This window comes from Vombatus ursinus, unplaced genomic scaffold (genome assembly GCF_900497805.2).
Source record: "Vombatus ursinus unplaced genomic scaffold, bare-nosed wombat genome assembly UNPS02014777.1, whole genome shotgun sequence".
Classification (NCBI taxonomy): Eukaryota; Metazoa; Chordata; class Mammalia; order Diprotodontia; family Vombatidae; genus Vombatus; species Vombatus ursinus.
This window is the reverse complement of record NW_020954555.1, coordinates 2,419,601-2,438,609: the sequence shown is the minus strand read 5'-3', so window position 1 is coordinate 2,438,609 and position 19,009 is coordinate 2,419,601. Positions and strand designations below refer to the sequence as shown.

The window sequence follows — 19,009 nt, the reverse complement described above, 5'->3', positions numbered from 1 at the left end:
CAAAGCATACTATTTGCTTTTTCTTTCCTTCTGTTTTGTTTCTTCTTTCTTGTGGTTCCTCCTATTGGTTCTAATTCTTCTTTACAATATGACTAATGTGAAAATACATTTAATAGTAATATATATGTAGAGCCTATATCAGATTGCACATTGTCTTGGGGAGGGAGGTGAGGTGGGAGAGGGAGAAAATTTAAAACTCAAAAGCTTAATGGAAGTGATAGTTGAAAACTAAAAATTAATTAATTTTTTAAAAAACCCAACTCTTCCTCCTTACTCCCCCAGTTTTGTTGAGCACACCGCCATCTTTCCAATCATTCAATCTATAAACTTCAGAGTCATTTTTGACTCTTCTTTCTTCTTCAGGTACAGCTGGTTAGCAACATCTGTCACTTCTACTTTCCATTTCCTCCTTTCCACTCTGATGGATATCACTCTTATTCAGAGCCTCATCACCTTCCACCAGAACTACTGCCACAGCCTCCTGACTGGCAGCCCTGCCTCCAGTCTCTTCCCTCTCTAATTCATATTTTATACATTTTCCTTAATGCACAGTTCTGACTAAGTTATTCCCACACTCAAAAACTTTCAACAGTTGCCTTCTGCCGAGGCAAAATAAAATGCAAACATCTGAGCTTTGTATTCAAGGCCCCCACAATCTTTCTAAACGATCTTTCCAGCCTCATTTCATACAACTCCAACCAAAATGGACTCATCACAACTCCATGATACTGCTCCTTCTCTCCAGTTTCACTGTCTTTGTTCCCCAGGCCCGATATAGGTACAGGTACCATGTCCTCCACTAAACCTTCCCTGATTCCTCTCTCCTCCCCTAGATAGACGTAATCCCTCCCATTTTTCATAACCTCTTCTTTGCATTTGATTTTTTACAAACTATATTTTTATTGATAGCTTTTGCTGTTACATCTCGTTCATTTCCAAATATATCCTTTACTCTTCCCATCCCCTAGCAAGTTATCCCTTGTTACAAAGGTGAAAAAAGAAATCAAATCACTGCAAGGAGCAATTTTGACTCCAGAGAACTAATGAAGAATCCCACTTTCTCCCTTTCAGTGGGTAAGAGTGGATTATATCTTGGGTTAGGCGTGCATCGCCGGGCAAATGGTCTTAATACTTAACCATTTCTTTATTGGGCAGCTAGGTGGAACAGTGGATAGAATACCAGGCCTGGAGTCAGGAAAGTCTGAGTGCAAATCTGGCCTCAGATGTGTGACCTTGGGCAAGTCACTTCACCCTGTTTGCCTCAGTTTCCTCATCTGTAAAATGAGCAGGAGAAGGAAATGGCAAACCGCTCCAGTATCTTTGCCAAGAAAATTCCAAATGGGGTCATAGACAGCTGGACATGACTGAAAATGACTGAACAAATTTCTTAATTACAAGGGAGGTTTCTATTGAGGAAAACGTGGTTATTGGGAACTAACAGCAATGGGTTTTTTCCCAAGCGAATAGAAAAGGATCAGCTCAGCAACACCAGACATCACCTGCACTGCGTCTGACACCAACTAAAACTTTCATGCCCACTGCATTCCCCTCCCCATTCTGCCAGGAAGGGAAGGAGGCGGCTCACTGTCTTCATTGTGTGGGGCTGCGCTGGGCCAGTTTGGGTTTACTGTTCTGTTTACACAGTCGTCAGGTGCTCTCCTGCATCTGCTTCCTTCCCCCAGCGTTGGTTCCTCTGTCTTCCAATGCCTCTCATGTCTTATGCACTTACATGCTCTATCATCTGTGGTACAGCTATCTGTGTAGATGTCTCACTCCCCTACATGACCTGAGGATCCATGACAGCAAAGATGTCATCATTTTTCATCTTTGCATCACCCCAGAACCCTGGGAAGAGTAATCCCTCCAGACCACACATCCCATCATCCTGCTTCCAGCCAATCCCTAGATCTGTCATCCTGGGAAGCAGGGCCACCGGGTGATGAAGCCTGGCTACTGCCTAGGGAGTGGGGCTGGGGGGCAGCCACAACTGCTGAAGACCCAGAAAAGCACACTTTCTCCATCAAAAATCCTTTTCCACGTCACATGGTTATAGCTTATCAATGGAAATGCCATTAAAGAAGAGGCCTTCCTGTCTGCTTTGCCGCTGCACCTTTTCCATCTGACATGCAGCTGAAATTCTTCTGTTGGCCTCTCCAGCTCTTAAGCATGGTGCTTTGCACAAAGTAAGTGCTTCACAAATACTTTTTTCCTTCTTTCAGCACCAAGCACAGTGCCTAGCACATACAAGACACTTTTTTTTTTAATGAAAAAAGAAACTTCATTGTGGACTGGAGTGTTAGGAAAGGAAGAATTGGGGCCTGAACTCGGCTATGAAGATTTCTGACAGGTGGAGAAGAGTAGGGAGGGCATACCTATCTATGTACATCAACTTCACACCTCTGGGACTATGAGAGGTCAGGTTTTCAGAATCCTAAAGTCTAGTCTTTCAAAGATGCCAAAACTCCTTCAAATCACTTAACATTTATTAGCATGACTATCTGCCTAGCAGCACATCCTTGTGGCATCTCTAAAACACCTGCTCAAGATCTCTTTAATCCAGTGGCACCACTTGGAGCCTTTCCCTAAAAAGGAGGTCCCATTCCCTTGGTATACCTAGGTAATCCTCCCCATCCTAAGCTCTCATCTCCTTTACTAAAAGCACTCCTGAAATCTTGCCTCTTCCATACAGTCTTCCTTGGATTAATTAACTAGAGGAGATGTAATGAATTCCTATCATCCCAAACTGTCTGGCATAGAGACTCACCCTGGGATGCCCCCACCCTTAAACCCCTCCACCCACATCCATGCCCTGTGTGTGATACAAACACACCAGAGCTTCACTGTAATTTGACAATAGCACAGAACTCCATTTGACATGGAGCTGGGCACCATATCTGAGCATTTAATTACTTTGTTATAATACAATCTTACAGCAGAAACTGACTCTATATAGTAAAGTACTAGTAGAATCACTGCTGCCTATTCACCTATAAGTTCAAGGTTTCTACTTGAGATTGGGAGTTCTTAGGACACAGGACTTATTTTGGTTAAACACACTTAGACTAAACTCCCACTATTTTTAGGCCACTGTTATAAGCACTGTGGGAAGGACAAGATAGATTCTCTGCTCAGAGGAGCTTAGAATCTAATAGGAAAACAACCACACTTGAAAGATACCAAAGAACATATGGAGGCTAAATACCTGTGTGACCTGGGGATGAGACAAAACCTCTCTGGGTTTCAGCCTCTAGAGTCCCTTCCAACACCAAGATTCTAGGGCTAGGACAGACCAGGAAATCATGGAATCTTAGGGCTGGAAAGCACCTCCATCCACCACCTCACTCCCAAGTAGTCATCCAGCCTCCAACCGAAAACCTCACCACCTCCCTGAGGGCTGCCACTTTTGGACAGTTCCAAGAAGTTTCTCTTTATATCCAGCCTAAATCTGCTTCTCTGCAACTTTCACTAACTAGGCCCATGCAAAGAAAAAAAAAGAGGTATCTTAAATGCTAAATTTGAATTTGAACATCACAATTCTAATAATTCTGCCAAGTGGTAGGAACGTGGAGTATTGTCCTCACTTGACAGACGAGGAAACGGAAGCTCAGAAAGGTAAAGGCATGTCACCGTACTGCATGGATGTGGCTCATTATAGTTTTTCAAATGCTTTCTCATTTCATTCCCACGATCAGACCATAATTTAACAATAATTATCAATTTGACAGAGGAGGAAACAGACAAGGCTCTGAGTGGCTGAGTGATGTTGTGACCATGGCACCAAGAACCACAACATGACATAAGGTATGTGATTAGCTGAAGGTGGCTCACAGACATCTGCCCTGAAGGAGACACGATAAGTGTGTGTTTGGGGTGTGCGCTATGGCAGCTCTCCTCAAACATCTGACAGGCTGACACCTAAACAGAGCTCCAAGCCAGAGAGCAGAGCCAGGGCCACTGGTCAGTAGCACTTATGGTGGACGATTCTGACTAAGAAAAGTCTCGTAACAATTAGGCCTGCCCCCAAAGTGGGATGAGAACCCCTCATCACTGTAGTGAATAAACACAAACGGCAATACAAAAACATCGGGGGAAGCCTAGATGGCCACTCTAAAGAGGATTTCTGCTCAGGTATGGGTTAGACTAAGTTAGAGGACCACGGCTGCAGCGTCAGACGGGACCTCAGCAGTCACTGCGTCCATCCTTCCCACCCTACCTTCTGCCTTGACTTACAGATAAGGAAACTGAGACGCCAAGAGGTCACTGTTAAGAGAGCTGTGCTAAGTTCTAGACCTAGAATTTGGCTCTAGCTCTTCTCACATTGAGTGCCCTCCTCTGCCACCTGCCTACGTCACAAAGCTCATCAGTGGCAGGACTAGCACTAGAGCCCCAGGCAACCTCCAGCCCCAGGCTCCTGTGCCTCTAACCAAGCTCCCGCCCAGCAGCTCCCAGGCCAGTGCAGAGCTATCTCATACCCTGAATGCTGCTGCCACTGGGCGTCTGGGACGTCATAATAATTGCTGACATTTATAAAGTGTTTGTAAAGAATTTTACAATACACTATTTCATTTGAGCCTCAACCAGCTCGTGAGGTATTACAGGGAAGCAAAGGGAATAAGCATTTATTCCTACTACAGGCACCATGCTAAGCACTTTATGAATATTATTTCATTTGATCTTTCTCAAAACCCTGAGCAGTAGGTGTTATTATGGTCTCCATTTTATAGCTGAGGAAACTGAGGCAGACAGCAGTCAAGTGACTTGCCCAGGGTCATCCAGCTAGGAAGTGTTTGAGGCTAGATTTGAACTCAGGTCTCCCTAACTCTCCAATCTAGCCACTTCACTGCCTCTAAATATAGGTATTAATGACCCCATTTTACACCGGAGTAAACCTCAGTCCAGAGAAACGAAGTAACAGCTAATCAGTGGAGCTGTGGACCCCAGGCTCCTTCCCCCTCTGCCCCAGGGCGTGATCCACATTACTGCTGCCTCTCCCAGTACAAAGAGTAGGTAAAGCCTCAAAGTTCAGATGAGGTAACTTGGAAGAGGGCTGAAGAAGGCCCTTGGAGTCACCAATTTAAAACTAAAGATGACCTGGTTAACCCCCTAATTTTACAGACATGGGAACTGAGTCCCAGAGAGGTAACATCAAGAGACCTGATTGGAGGCCACATAGGGAATTAAAATAGCGGTTTCTGTCCCATTCTGTCTCAGCTACTTCCAAGAGGGTGGGCTCTGACAAGAACAGAGCTGTCCAATAAAGATCTACCCTCTTGAGGCTGAACTGGGACTGAAGCCTCCCACCTGCACATGATAACCTGGGGAGGCAGTCATGTCGTCTACTGCATTTCAGCACTGCTCAGTCTCACACTGTGCTTCCCAGAGACCCCGGCTCACCGACCTGGCTGGTCTCTTTATTTACAGCAGTCACAAGCAGCTACGTGATGAAGCCAAAACCCACGAGGGAAGGGGAGAGGGTATGGCACAGAGGAAAGAACACTGACCTAAGAACCTGGGGGCTTGGGTTTGAACTTTGGCTTTGCTACCAACTCACTGCAGAAACGTGGAGTCACTACTCCAGGCCTCAGTTTCCTCATCTGTTAAAGAGGGGACTGAACTAAAAGATGCTAAGGGGCGTCTATCTCTAACATTCCATATTCTGACATTCCTTTCAACTCCAACATTTATGGCTCTACGGGATGAGAGGCTGGACACAGTCCCCCAGACTCTGAGACCTAGTGATCCTGAGCTGCTTACCTTTATCTGCCTATGAATGAGGTCTCTAGTTATGTTGACTTTTGCCATCTTCTCAAAATGGGGTAGGAAAAGGGAGGCTCTAGAAGGATCTTCTGTACCCCCAAGCATTCCAGCCAAGCCCAGTACCAGGGGGCACACATGTAATTACCTGAAAAGAAAAAAATCATCATCAAATATTGACCAGGGGGAGAAGTGTGTGGATGTGGGTGTGTGGGGTACGTTCATGAGTGTGGGTGTCAGAATCCTTCTCTGTCCCTTAAACGGCACACTAGCTAATGACCCATTGTCTAAGTAGAGCCTTGCTCCTCACACATTGGATGAGTACCATTCCAGGTTTACTGAAGAACCTCAGGAATGGGGGTGGAAAGCAATGACTAATTAACTCTACTAGGAAAGGGAAGAAATGCTAAATGGGCTATGTGTATTTCATAAGAAATATAATTTACAGGGTTTTCCCAAAGTCTTAGTGCAGTTTTAAGCTATTAAAGTTGAATTTCTAACTCTAGTTCTAGTTTTGGGTTGGTTTTTTTAGGGGGATGGGGTGTGAGCAGTTTTCAGTTTCTAGTGCTTAGCATAATGCCTGGTACATAATAGATGCTTAACAACTTTTGGTCGATGGATAGTTCCAGTATTTGCCCCTTAGCTCATGTTTCCCAAGCTTCTCTACCCCCAGCCAAATCAGCACGACGGCTAGAACAGCCACCACCCCTTCCACTGCTAAATTCCTTAGGCTGGCTCTAAGACTCCAGAGGGCCACGTGACATGCTTCTGTGGCACTCCTCAGCATCGACAAGTGCGTGCCTAGAGAAAGGTTTTCCTGGCTCTTCTTCCTCAGAGGACAGGAGTATCCAAGATTCCCCCTCCCAATTATGGGCCACATAATCAGAAATCCATGTGTATATGTGAAGGCTACATGCATTTTTCACAATTAAATTACAGAGTTGACCCAAGATGGCCTATATAATGCCGGGGCCAGTCATGACCCAACCAGGGCCGTGAGCAGGTAGACAGGTCCTACTGGCCGACTAGTTCTTGTGGGCTAAGTGGACAGAGAGAGAGGGAGAGAGAGGTAGAGAAAGTGTGAGTGTGTGTGTGTAAAAATCTCAGCAGCATTTGGGCAGCAGGACCCCCGATGGATGCTTCAGCAATGAACCACAAACTTGGTATGAATTCTGTACCTACAATCTAGATTTATCTGAAGTCCTAGGCACAAAGGAAACATTTACCCTCTCCATGTGCCATGTAGTTCTCACTCAGTCCTACATTAAATGCCATGGTAAACCCATAAAAGGGCAGGGAGAGCCTTGCTGAATATTCAGACAGAACACGAGGTGCAGTCTGTGAGCCAATGAGATCTCTAAGGTGTAGGAGAAAGGGCACCAGGATGGGAGCCTGATCATTTTCATCTTCCTGCCGCTAGAAAAATGACCTTGAGTCAGTCTCTCTTCTTCCCACCGGGTCTCAGGAATTGGACTAGTTGCTCTCTCTTTTTTTTTTAATAGGCAATTGGGGTTAAGTGACTTGCCCAGGGTCACACAGCTAGTAAGTGTCATGTGTTTGGTCTGAGGCCGGATTTGAACTCAGGTCCTCCTGACTTCAGGGCTGGTGCTCTATCCACTGCGCCACCTAGCTGCCCCAACTGCTCTCTTAAGGTCCTTTCCCTAGTCTTAAGAGTCTATGATTCCATTCTCATGAATTAATTAACATGCACTTATTACGACTTCACCATGTGCCAGAAACTGTGCAATGATAAAAAAGCCACTAACATGTCTAGTGTCCCTCTCTCCTCCACCTGCAAACACAAACACGCAAGGAAGGAACAAAAAGCCTCTCAGATGCTCTAGGCCTTCCAACTTCCTAGGTTTGCAGTGGAAGTTTCAAATGAAAATGCTAACCCAAACCATTAGCAGAAGCCAGGTGCTGTCCAAGTGCATCTACTGTTTTGGCTTCTGAGGTCAAAGTCAAAAGCAAAAAGTCTGTACCATCACCCAAATCAATGGAGAGATTTTCAACCCCTGTTTCAGGAGCAAGGCAACTGTGGAGTTTTCTGGAGCAATAGTTGCAGAGGTATCGCTCTAACAAGCTACGGAGGACCTCTAAGCTGTGGAAGAAGCAGGAGAAATCTGTCCTCAAGGAGTTTACATACTAATGGAGGAGACAACATGCAAATAACTATGTAAGATACATGCTACATAAATAGAAGGTAATCTAAGGAAGGCCCTATCAGCAACAAAGACTAGGAAAGGCCTGCTCTCCTGGTGGAAGGTGGGATTTGAGTTGAGGCTTAAAGAAAGCCAAGGAAGCTGTGAGGCAGAGGTGAGGAGAGAGTGTACTTCAGGCATAGGGGGCAGCCAGTGCAAAGATATGGAATCAGGAGATGGGGCATCATGTGCTGGGACTGACAAGGAGGCCAGGGTAGCTGGATCATAGCGTACATGGAGAAGAATCAAATTCAAGGAGAATGGAAAGGTAGGAAGGGGTCTGGCTGTGAAGAACTTTAAATGCAAAACAGAGGATTTTTTATTTAATCCTTAAAATAATATGGAGCCACTGGAGTTCTTGTGCTTTACGAAAATCTCTCTGGCAGCCAAGTGGAGGACGGACTGGAACAGGGAGAAACTTGAAGCAGAGAGACTAATGCCTCAACGAGAGTGGTGGCTACATGCTTAGAAAGGAGAAAGAGGAGAGATGTCGTGAAGTCAGATACAATAGGACCTGGCTACACACACATGGTCAGCTAAGGCAGGCGGCCACAGAGCAAAGCCTCCGCCTTCCCACCTATTTTTCCTTACTTGGTTTATGATCCTAAGTGAAGCTGCCATTCCCAGCAGGCCCTTCCATTTCCTGCCTTTTCCTACACCATTCTCTATGCCTTGAATGGAGTTTCCCAAACTCCATGATATCTCCTGTTGTCTTCCTGAACCTGTTTCAAAACCCAACTCAACTGAGATGCTACTTTTTCCATGAAACCTTCAGTGGCAATTGTCAGAAATTATCTTTGTTCCTGGTTCTCATATAGAACTCTGTACTTCTCTCAAACTACATGAAGTCTATTTTGTATTATTTATATGTGAAGCATTTTCCCTTTTATATGTTTCACAAGCAAAGAATCATATCTCATTCAATGAATCTTTCAACTCCCCTCACTCACAGCCACCCCACCCCCAGCAATAAGGCCCAATTCATAGTAGATGCTTCATAAATGCTTGTTTATAGACTCATATAATGATATACTGAAGACAAAGATCAGCTTAAAAGATCATCTGGTCTAATCTCCGTTTCAGAAATAAGCTGAGGCCCAGAAAGGGTAAGTGACTTTCCCAAGGTCACCATATCAGTAATGGCAGAGTGTTTGAGTTCAATCTCAGAGAAGCCTTTGAGTCCTGAAGTTCTGCAAACAATCTAGACACATTTCTATCCAAAGACTATATAACAATAGCTCACATTTAATCTTTCTTTAAGGAGTTCATACTGGGGAGGGAAAATATCAAATCTACCAAGCAACAGTTTCTTCTAAGTTTCTCAAACTAAGGTATTACAGATCAATAAATAAACAGTTAAGTCAACTCATTAATTATTAAAGATTAATGCCTGCTTTCACATACACAAAGCACTTTCTACGAGAAGGCTCTGAGCAGCTATTCGCCTAACGTGTTCGCTTATAAACCTCAAATAAATGGATTTACACTAGAGAAATTTGAGACAGGCTACAATTACTTGAAAGTAAATGTAATTAACACACTTAAATATGTGACCAACGGCCAACTTTTCTCTCAGCAGTGATAGACAAGTACAATGTAAAACCACCTGCCTGGACACAAGGTTGATCCTTTGATCACTAAGGATCTGTGACTTCTTAGAAAATATTCTCCTTATTCTCTTGGCCTAAAGTCATCTTCCTTCTATAGTCCTCAGTTTCTCCATCAGCAAAATGAAGGAGGTGGCCTACATGATCACCAAGTTTCTTTCTACCACTGAGATTTTGTAATCTAGTCACATACAGTGGCACATAACTACTAAGATAATTGACCCTTACGTGCTAGGAATCAAATTCCACCAAGGAGTTCTGGGCAAGCTACAGGGGAGGTATAGCTGGACAACTAAGGAAAAGATGAGGGGGTTGTGGTGGACTGCAAGCTTACCATTTTTAGGCTATATTTATAAGCACTGTGTCCAAGGTAAAACAGAAAATAGCCCTTTCACCCTGGTAGACCATATCTGGAGTACAGTGTTCTGGAGGTCACATTTTGGGAAGGACTTTAACAAAATGGGGGTGTTCTGGACAGGGTAACCAGGAGGTGAGAAGCCTACAAATCATGCCATAGGAACATTGGTTGAAGAAACTGGTTATGTTTAGCTTAGGTAAGAGGATATGCAAGGGTGATATGAGAATTGTCTTACAAAGTATTCTGGATGGCTGTCATTTGGGAAAAAAATCGATTTGTACTGCTTGGCTCCAGGTAGCAAAAGCAGAAACAATGGGAAGACGCTGGTAGATTTGGGTTTGACATAAGGAAGAACTTTCCAAAAATGGAACATAGGGCTGAGGCCAGATAACAACCGGGAGGGGAGGAGTTATTTTAGAGATGATTCTTGTTCAGGTACAGGTTAAACTAAATGACTTGGAAGGTCCCTTCCACTTTTGAGACTGTGTCATTTTACATGAGACTGTCTTATCTGCAAAGGATCTATAGAGTTTTCATGTCACCTTCAAGGTTATCAATCCATCTCAGTCAATGATAAGTTAGGCAAGTTTTTCCCTTTGTGATTATTTAATTTTTAAGTTGCTTTCTTCTTTGTAAGAATTTTTCCATGAGGTTCTCAGCATTTTTATTTTGAATTATCAATGGAGTTTCTCCATCCTCCCCTCTTCTTTCTTTCCTTAATTACCTTGAGGTAAGAGGAGGTGATAGAGAGAAATGGCTATTTATTTAATAACTTTATCTTTTCTCACCACATTTAAGCCTGCCTGCTCTTGGATCTTGCCTCATATTGTGGCCGGATTTGGAATGGTCCTGGTTAAGGTGCCACTCACAGAAGCTTTTGAAACAAGTGACTGGGAAGTTCTAGAGTTGAAATTCCATCTTCTAAACACAGTCATGATGGCAGAGGGACTTGGGAAAATCAAGGGGACCAGACAGAAACGTCCTCTTTTATACTCGGGTTGGTTTCAAATGTAGGCCTGCCATAGCAAGAGAGAACCACTGGCGCCTAAATAGCTCAGCATCAACCAGAAAAGCAGTTCAATGATTAGCCTGCATTTTCTCTGTGCTACAAGCAACAATTCCCTGTCAGCCTGGTAGAAAGCTAGATTTAATGGGGGCAGCTAGGTGGTGCAGTGGATAGAGCACCAGCCCTGCAGTCAGGAAGACCCGAGTTCAAGACCTCAGACACATAACTACGCACTAGCTGTATGACCCTGGGCAAGTCACTTAACCCCCATGCCTAGCCCCGCAAAAAAAAACTTTAGAGAGAAAGCTGGATTTAAGTGGAATCAGAAGATGAAAGACAGAACAGCCAAAGAAGACAAAAACCTCCGCCAAGTCCTGATCCAGCTCATTCCTACCCTCAGGCTCCCTCTCCCACTCCTCATGGAGAGTGGGACTAATACATCTCCCACCATGGTTCACTGTTGTTCTTCCTGGCACCAGCACTCTCATGTCAGGGCTCCAGAAGAGGTGCTCTCAGGCCTGGGACAACAAGAAGCTGCCCCTCATCTATGGGGAGCCCTTCTAATTCAAACTCTCAGGTACTTTTTCTTAAGTTTCAGAGGTATTGCCCAAAATAGAATTCATACCTCAGATTATCTGACTTCCCTTTCAAAGAAAACTGGACCAATCTGTTAAATTCTGCTCTTACCAGGAGGGAACCCATTGCAACTGCCCTTCCAAGACAGTCGTGAGATAAGGATTTCCTTTGCATAGGTCCTCCTACACACGTGGGACACTCCCACGTACTTGACATGTTCTAGGGCTATATTCAGCCCTAAAGTTTTTAAGCTATTAGTCACTAATGCCACAAAGCCCAATGTAGAGTTTACAGCTATTACTAACAGCACAAAATGGGCTCTGAAACTCCAGAACACAGGATAAATCAGGAGTGGTCCCCTCCTCTCTGCACCTCCGCCCCCAGCCATAAAGTGAATAGAGTACTCTTTTCTCCCCAAGCCTGCCTGCCTGCCTTAAAGAGGCCTCCATTTTCTACCTAGCAACCCTCAAGGCATCCTTAAATATCCACAGCTCAGCCAAAGGTAGCAAATCTCCTGTTAACAGTTTTAAAATTCAGCAGCTGGATATCTTGTAGCAGTAACCCCTGAGACTCTAGACTAGACAGAGAAGAAGGTGGCAACAGTTAAGAACATAGTCTAATCAGGAGTTCTCAAGTGATCAAAAGCAACAGCCTAAAGAAGCAGAGGTGATTGGAGAAAGCAGAGAATGAAAGCGAGAAGAATGGGGTCAAACCATTCAAGTGCTCAACATGAGAGCAAAGTCAGATGTTGAGACTCTTCCTACCTGGGCCCCACTGATGATGCATGAGGTTCCTGTTCTCCAACGTTCTATTCAACAACAGAGTCACTCTTAAGTTTAGAAAGAAGAAAAGGAAAAACAAGGTTTAGAGCTTAAACACCAATCCTTTGCTTTGGACTTGCTTCTGCAGATGAGTACCCAAAGTACTAAGGACCCTCAACAGCCCAGAGGGACTCAAGCATGACTCCCAGATACCTCTGTATGAAACAGCCCTACACAAAAGCAATCTGACTTTTACTGAAGCCCTGCTAAGAGTTTCCTCTAGTAATAAACAGGTGTCCTCTGACAGGTTTAGGAGCAAGGTTAGAAAAGCAGGGGTGCTAAAAGTCATCATAACCAACACAATAATAAGATTATCACTAACTAGAGCTTTTGTTGAAAAATGCTTTCACCAAAACATCCATAGGAAGTAGGTAAGTACCTACTCCCTAATTTTATAGATGAGGAAACTGAGGCTGGGAAAGGCTAAATGATTCACCCATGATCACCAAGCGCCATAAGGGCTTGAGGCAGAATTTGAATCCAAGATTCCTGACTCCAAGTCCACCGTGCTGCTGATATACACAATATGCTCTGTTATTCTGGATTACCCCAAACCAGGTCTATGCTATTAGATCACAGGATGGCAGCAAGGGAAGGTAAAAACGTGGTAATTTACTTATTCAAATTTCTATAGGTTCAGCTCTGTATAATGCTTCAAGATGAACTCAGGTTAACGTTACTGCCCCTAGACAAGTCAAAAGAAATTGCTTATGCTGAAAGAACCGCAGAATCAAAATGTTCAGCACCAAAAAGCGTGACTTTTTCCTCACAAATCTTCTACAGTGTTTAACATTAAGAAAGGTCCAACAAGAATCAGTTAATCCATGGCAAATTAAAGAGAGTTTAGCTATTAAATCTAAAAACTATAGGTCTAATCTGAACTCTTTCAAACATGAGAGGCAGCCTGTTGTCATGGAACTAGCAACTGGATCAGGAATCAGGAGTCCTGGGATCTAATCTTGACTTTCCTAACTCACTCCCCCCACCTTGAATTTCACTCCTCTGTAAAACTAATGAGTTGGAACTAGATGATCTCCAAAAGTCCTGATGGGTTCTAACAGTGTGATTTTTAAGAATCACAGATAATGAGATAACAAAGTTGGATCTGATGTAGTCACAAAGATTCCTTCCCTATCATCTTAATGACTTACTGGAATAGCCAGCTGAGAGAGGTAACAAAAGAGGAAAGAAAGGTGTGACTTGGTTAGGGTTACTGGGTTCTACCTGTTTAAATGTCCAGATCCCCAGGAGATTTTCATAATGGTTTTACGGATCAAGGTGGGGATCAGTGATCAATGTTTTCGTTTACTCTAGATTTCAGGCCTTGTATACATGGGAGATGAATCTATCTCTCCATTTCCAACCTGTTGGACTATGCCACCTGGTGCAGACATTCACCACTCCCAATAGGCAAGAGCATTTCAAAGTCCTAACACTGAGAAGGTTTTTTGTTTTTTTTTTAAACAAAGTTGAATATCATCCCAATCATTGCACAGTAGGTCAAAAACACAAAGATATTCTAGAGAAAACATGAGAGTTCCCCAAATCAAACCCTAAGCCTCTCATGCAGAGGTTCTTATAAGTTGCTAGAAGACAAGTGCAGTTTTGATTAGTGAAGTTGCAAACTAGACCAAGGGCCAAACCAGCAATGTCCAAGTACATTCACAGAAATGGGCAAGAGGGTCCCATCAGACTGCTTCAGTAAAAAGAACTGGAATTGGCTGATTCCCTCTGTGAAGTAACCATCCCTCATGCTGTTTTAACTGATGGCTGAATAACGTATTCACACATAAAAGGTGACTTTGTCAGTGGCCAGCATCGGCTGGGGCCATACCTGGACAGAATTTAGTTCAGGGTCACAGGAGTACAACTAAGGGGAACTTCTGTTGAACTTGAGCACACACACACACACACACACACACACAGGAAACAGAAGGGGTCAGGTCAGTGTGGCAGCCCTCCCAGCATTTCCACCTGCCCCCTCTTCCTGAGCTCTGCGCCAGATCAGATGTCAAACAAAAACTCTGCCCAAAGTCTCGTGATTGTGGGACTTCCACCACTCTTTCAGCTCTGTCTCCTTCTCCAGTCTCCCAAAGGGAGTCTCCAAAACTCCATGGCCATAGGTCCCCCAAATTTCCAGGTCCTTTGTAGGTTTGTGTTCAGCTAACCCAGGGAAAAAGTAATTTTAAAAAAATTGCCCTGTCAACCTTCTCAGGTCAATAAACTTTTATTAGGTGCCTAGCATGGGTAAGGCCTGTCTCCTTTCAAAACTTCCCTTCTTGGAGCCAGTGTCCTACCTAGCCCTCCCTACATACCTCCTCAGTTCTAGCATACCCTTTTCCACACACAAAGTTCATTTCTTCCTTTCCCCAAATTCCCCCTTCTTTCCCACGGTTCCCATCTGGGTCCCAGTGACCCCTCCCCTCTCCCAAAGTCCTTTCTCTGGGTCCTCTCCCAAGTTCCCACTCTGCGTCCCGAGGATCCCTCACTTCTCCCAAAGTCCTCCCTCTTTTTGCCAGAGTCCCTCTGCTCCCCCGAAGTCTCCCCTCCACTCTCCAAAGTCTCCCCTTCTAGTTGCTAAGGTCCTCCCTTCTCCCTCAAAGTTCTCCCTCTGGTTATCAGGTTCTCTCTCTGTTCCCCCAAAGTCCCCCCCTGGTTGCCAGGGTTCCCTCTGTTCCCCCTGAAGTCTCCCCTCTACTCCCTAAAGTCTCCCCTTCTTGTTGCCACGGTCCCCCTCAGATCCCCCCAAGTTCTCCCTCTGGTTATGAGGCTCTCTCTCTGCTCCCCAAAAGTCCCCCCCTCTGGTTGCCAGGGTTCCCTCTGCTGCCCCAAAGTCCCCCTCCAGATGCCAGGGTCCCCCTCTGCTCCCCCTAAGTCTCCCCTCTACTCTTCCCTTCCAGTTGCTAAGGTCCCCCTCGGCTCCCCCAAAGTTCCCCCTCTGGTTACCAGGTTCTCTCTCCGCTCCCCCGAGTCCCCCCGCCCTCGCCCTCAGCTCGGACTCCGGGGGTGTCCGGTGGTGGAGGGGGGGCGTTTCCTCTCCCCAGCCTCGCCCCCAGGCCTCCGTCCAGCCCGGGCCGGGGCCGGGGGAGCGGCCCGGGCTTACCTGTCAGGCCTCGTCCCGGAGCAGAGCAGCGAGCGGCCGGTGCAACTTCAGGAGCCCATGTCGGCGCGGCGGGGGGCAGCGACCGGGCCGGCCCCGTCCGGCGGCAGCGGGCAGCCCGTCGTCCCGTCAGTCCGTCCGCCCGTCGCTCGCTCGCTCGGCCGGTCCGCCGCGTTAAGCCCTTCCCATGCTCCCTGCGGCCAGCCCGGCTGGGGCTGCGGGCCCCCGGCCCAGCACCCACTCCCACCGTCCGTCTCCCTCACACACACACGCGCGCACACACACGCGAGCCCGCCCGCCCTCACCCCCTCACACACACGCACACACACGCACTCCCCTCCCTCTCCTCGTCTCCTTCTCTTCCCTTCCCTCCTCCTCTGTTTATCTCCGCCAGCTGTCTGGGGACCCGGGCGAAGCCGCGCAGCGCGCCTGCGCCACGCCGTCTGCGCCCCCGCCCTGCGCTTCCCCACCGGCGCCTACGCTACGCCGACAGCGGGCGGCCGCTTGCAGAATGGCGGAAGCCCCCCGCCCCGGTCAACGTCTGCCGTGGGCGCCCACTAACCTGCTAGTGGGAGGGAGCGACCCTCTCCAGGCCGTGGCCAATGGGCTTCGGCGCCCGCTGAGTGGTATGGGCGGAGGGGAGGGGGAAGCGGGATGCGCCCGAAGGGCATGCCGGGACTCGTAGTTTTTCCACTTCCCCGGGGCTCTCGGGACTCTCGCCACCTCCGTTTGCGTTAGCGACACCTAGGGGTCTGCCCGTGCCCCTGCCGCCGCCACCCAGAAAGGTCCCAGCGCGTCCCGTCCGCCGCCGCGGATCGGGAACCTTCTAACTTGTTTGGTTTAGCGCAGCCAGCATTTCTTAAGCCCCTGCGGTGCGTTGAGCTCTGCGCTACGGACTGGGAGAGATACAAAGTTTCGAGAAGAGCTATTCAGCAAGCACGCACCCATCTATCCCGAGTGTTTTCCGAGTACCCGCAGTGATCTGTTCTTATTTGCATTTGCAGCCGTCTGTCTCTTTCACTGGCCCCACGCAACCCTAGGGTTCCGGGCCGCCGTGGCTGCAGGAAAACTGTTTTCAAGGAGTTAGTCAACTAGCATTTATTAAACGCCACTATGTGTCACTGTGCTAAGCGCTGGGGATAAAGGTAAAAGACAGTCCCTGCTGTTGAATTCACAGTCTAGTGGGGGAACACAACATGCTAAAAACTAGGCACAGACAAGCTAGATACGGGACAAATTGGAGATAGCAACAGAGGGAAGGCACTAGAATCAAAGGGGTCGGCAAAGGCTTCCCTCAGAAGGTGGAATTTTAGCTGGGAAGCTTGAGAAGTTAGGAGGCGGAGGTGAGGAGAGAAAGTTACTAGCATGGAGGACAATCGGTGAAAATGCCTGGAGTCGGAAGGTGGAGTGTCTTGTTCAAGAAAGAGCAAGGAGGTCAGTGTCCCAGGATTGCAGACTACATGGGATTAGGGTGTAAGAACAAAGCAGACTGCAAAGGTAGGGAGGGACCAGGTTATGGAAGACTTTAAAAGCCTGAGGATGTTTGTCCTGTTTGGCCCTAGAGGGCAAGAATTAGGAGCAATGAGTGGAAATTGTATGGACTACAACAATAATTAGAGGAATCCCAAAGCGGAATGGACTGCCTAGGGAAGGTGTTTCCCCCTCCAGGAGGGTCTCAAAGCAAGGGCCGAATGGGATCATCTTTCAGGAATGGGTGGCATTAAAAGCCGTCTGAAGCCCCTTCCAACAGTGAGAATCTGTGATTCTCTTCCTGCTTTTTAGGTGGCTGCTGAGATAACATTTTCCTCACCCTGTGTTATTGTTCTTGTTTGTCCTTAGTTCTGGAAGAGGACCACGACATCAGGGAGGTGTTGCCATGATGTGCAAGTGAATTGGACTTAAGTGAGGGAGAACTGTGCAAAGACACAAGCCTCACTTTCTCCTCCGGAGCCATCTAGGTCCAGTGGAGAAATATAGATCAGGAAGACTGGGGATGGCCCTGGATGCAGTGGGAGACCTTGGCCTTTTTTTCCTCACCCTTTACAAGGAGAGTGAAAAGAGAAGGAAAATAATAAAAAAAGGATGGACTCCAATTTAAAGGAATTCCTCCCCATCCCCTCCACTATCCTATAAATTTAGCTAGAATTGAATCCGACTCTGCTCCTTACAACTTAGGTGGCTTTGGGCAAGTCACTTAATATATCAATTTCTTCACTATTAAAAAAACAAAAAGGGGGGAGGAGTTGGATTAGATAATTTCTTTTTTTATTTTTAGGCAATGGGGGTTAAGTGACTTACTCAGGGTCACACAGCTAGTAAGTGTCAAATGTTTGACTTGAGGCCAGATTTGAACAAAGGTCCTCCTGATTTCAGGGCCAGTGCACTATACACTGCACCACCTAACTGCCCCTGGATTAGATAATTTCTAAAGGCCCCTTCCATCCCTAAATCCTAGAATGATGATGATAATGATAGCTAATATTTATATCATCCATTAAAGTTTGGAAAATGTACATCCATAATCTCATTTGAGCTATGAGCCAGTCCTGTAGTGGGTGATGGGGAAGGGCATTCTTCCTTTTGTAACTTAATTACCAACCTGTTACTTCCACAAGTTACTTAAAATTTTCTGGGTTCTGGTTTCCTCATTCTGATAGAATGTAAGCAGCTTGAGAGCAGGGATTGTCAAAGTTTTGGTTTTTTTGGGGGGGGGGTTGTTTTGGTTTTTTTTGTATCCCTGGCACCTGTAATAGAACAGGAATAAACAAATGCCTGTGATTGGTTGATCATGAAATAAGGAAATGGACTAGATGACTTTTAAAATCCCTTTCAGTTACTTAAACTGTGATCCTATAAGACTGCCCCCTGAGGGAGACTCAAGTCTGTTGGGAAGACATGTCCCTTGAATTTGGGGAAAACTCAGTCCAAGTCCTTGATATAGGCAATATTTCTTCAATGAGTCAGTCAATAAACATTTGTTGTTGTTTTCATTCAGTTGTGTCTGACTCTCCATGACCTTGTGGACCATAGCACCCCATGCCCTTCTGTCCTCCGATATCTCTTGACGTCTGTCCAAGCTCATATTCATTATTTCCATAACACCTATCCATCTTGTCCCCTGCTGTCCCCTTCTACTTTTGCCTTTAATCTTCCCTATCAGGATCTTTTCCAGTGAGTCCTGTCTTCTCATTATGTGGCCAAAGTATTTATGCTTCAGTATTTGTCCTTCCAAAGAATATCCTGAATTAATTTCTTCAAACATTGACTGATTTGATCTCCTTGCTGTCCAAGGGACTCTCAAAAATCTTCTCCAGCACCACAATTCGAAAGCATTGATTCTGCAGCACTCAGCTTTCCTTATAGTCCAATTCTCATAGCCATACATTGCTACTGGGAAAACCATAGCTTTGACTACATTTATTAAGCACTTATTATATGCTGGACACTGTGCTGAGTGCTATGGATACAAATATGAAAAAGAAAGACAGTCGCTGCCCTCAAGGAGCTTACAATCTAACAGGAGAAGACAGCACACAGAAAAAAGCTGAATAAAGGGGGAGAGGTACTCAGCACAGGGAGCATTGGA

At 46.0% G+C, this 19,009-nt stretch overlaps 1 protein-coding gene across 3 annotated transcripts in view; it reads right to left on the bottom strand.

Moving 5' to 3' along the window:
• Positions 1 to 16,052, bottom strand: part of WDTC1 (WD and tetratricopeptide repeats 1) — a 64,350-nt gene extending 48,298 nt beyond the window's left edge. The window contains exons 1-2 of one of the 3 annotated variants that reach the window (XM_027864833.1): positions 15,986 to 16,052; positions 5,755 to 5,902 (exon numbers count right to left, since the gene is read on the bottom strand). In XM_027864833.1, coding sequence (XP_027720634.1) covers positions 5,755 to 5,862 — 108 coding nt within the window. In that variant the 5' untranslated portion in view covers positions 5,863 to 5,902; positions 15,986 to 16,052. Of the gene's footprint in view, positions 1 to 5,754; positions 5,903 to 12,266; positions 12,332 to 15,426; positions 15,530 to 15,985 lie in introns of those variants that run through there. The other 2 variants (XM_027864832.1, XM_027864834.1) reach the window with 2 other exon arrangements.
• Between the last annotated feature and the right edge of the window lie 2,957 nt (positions 16,053 to 19,009).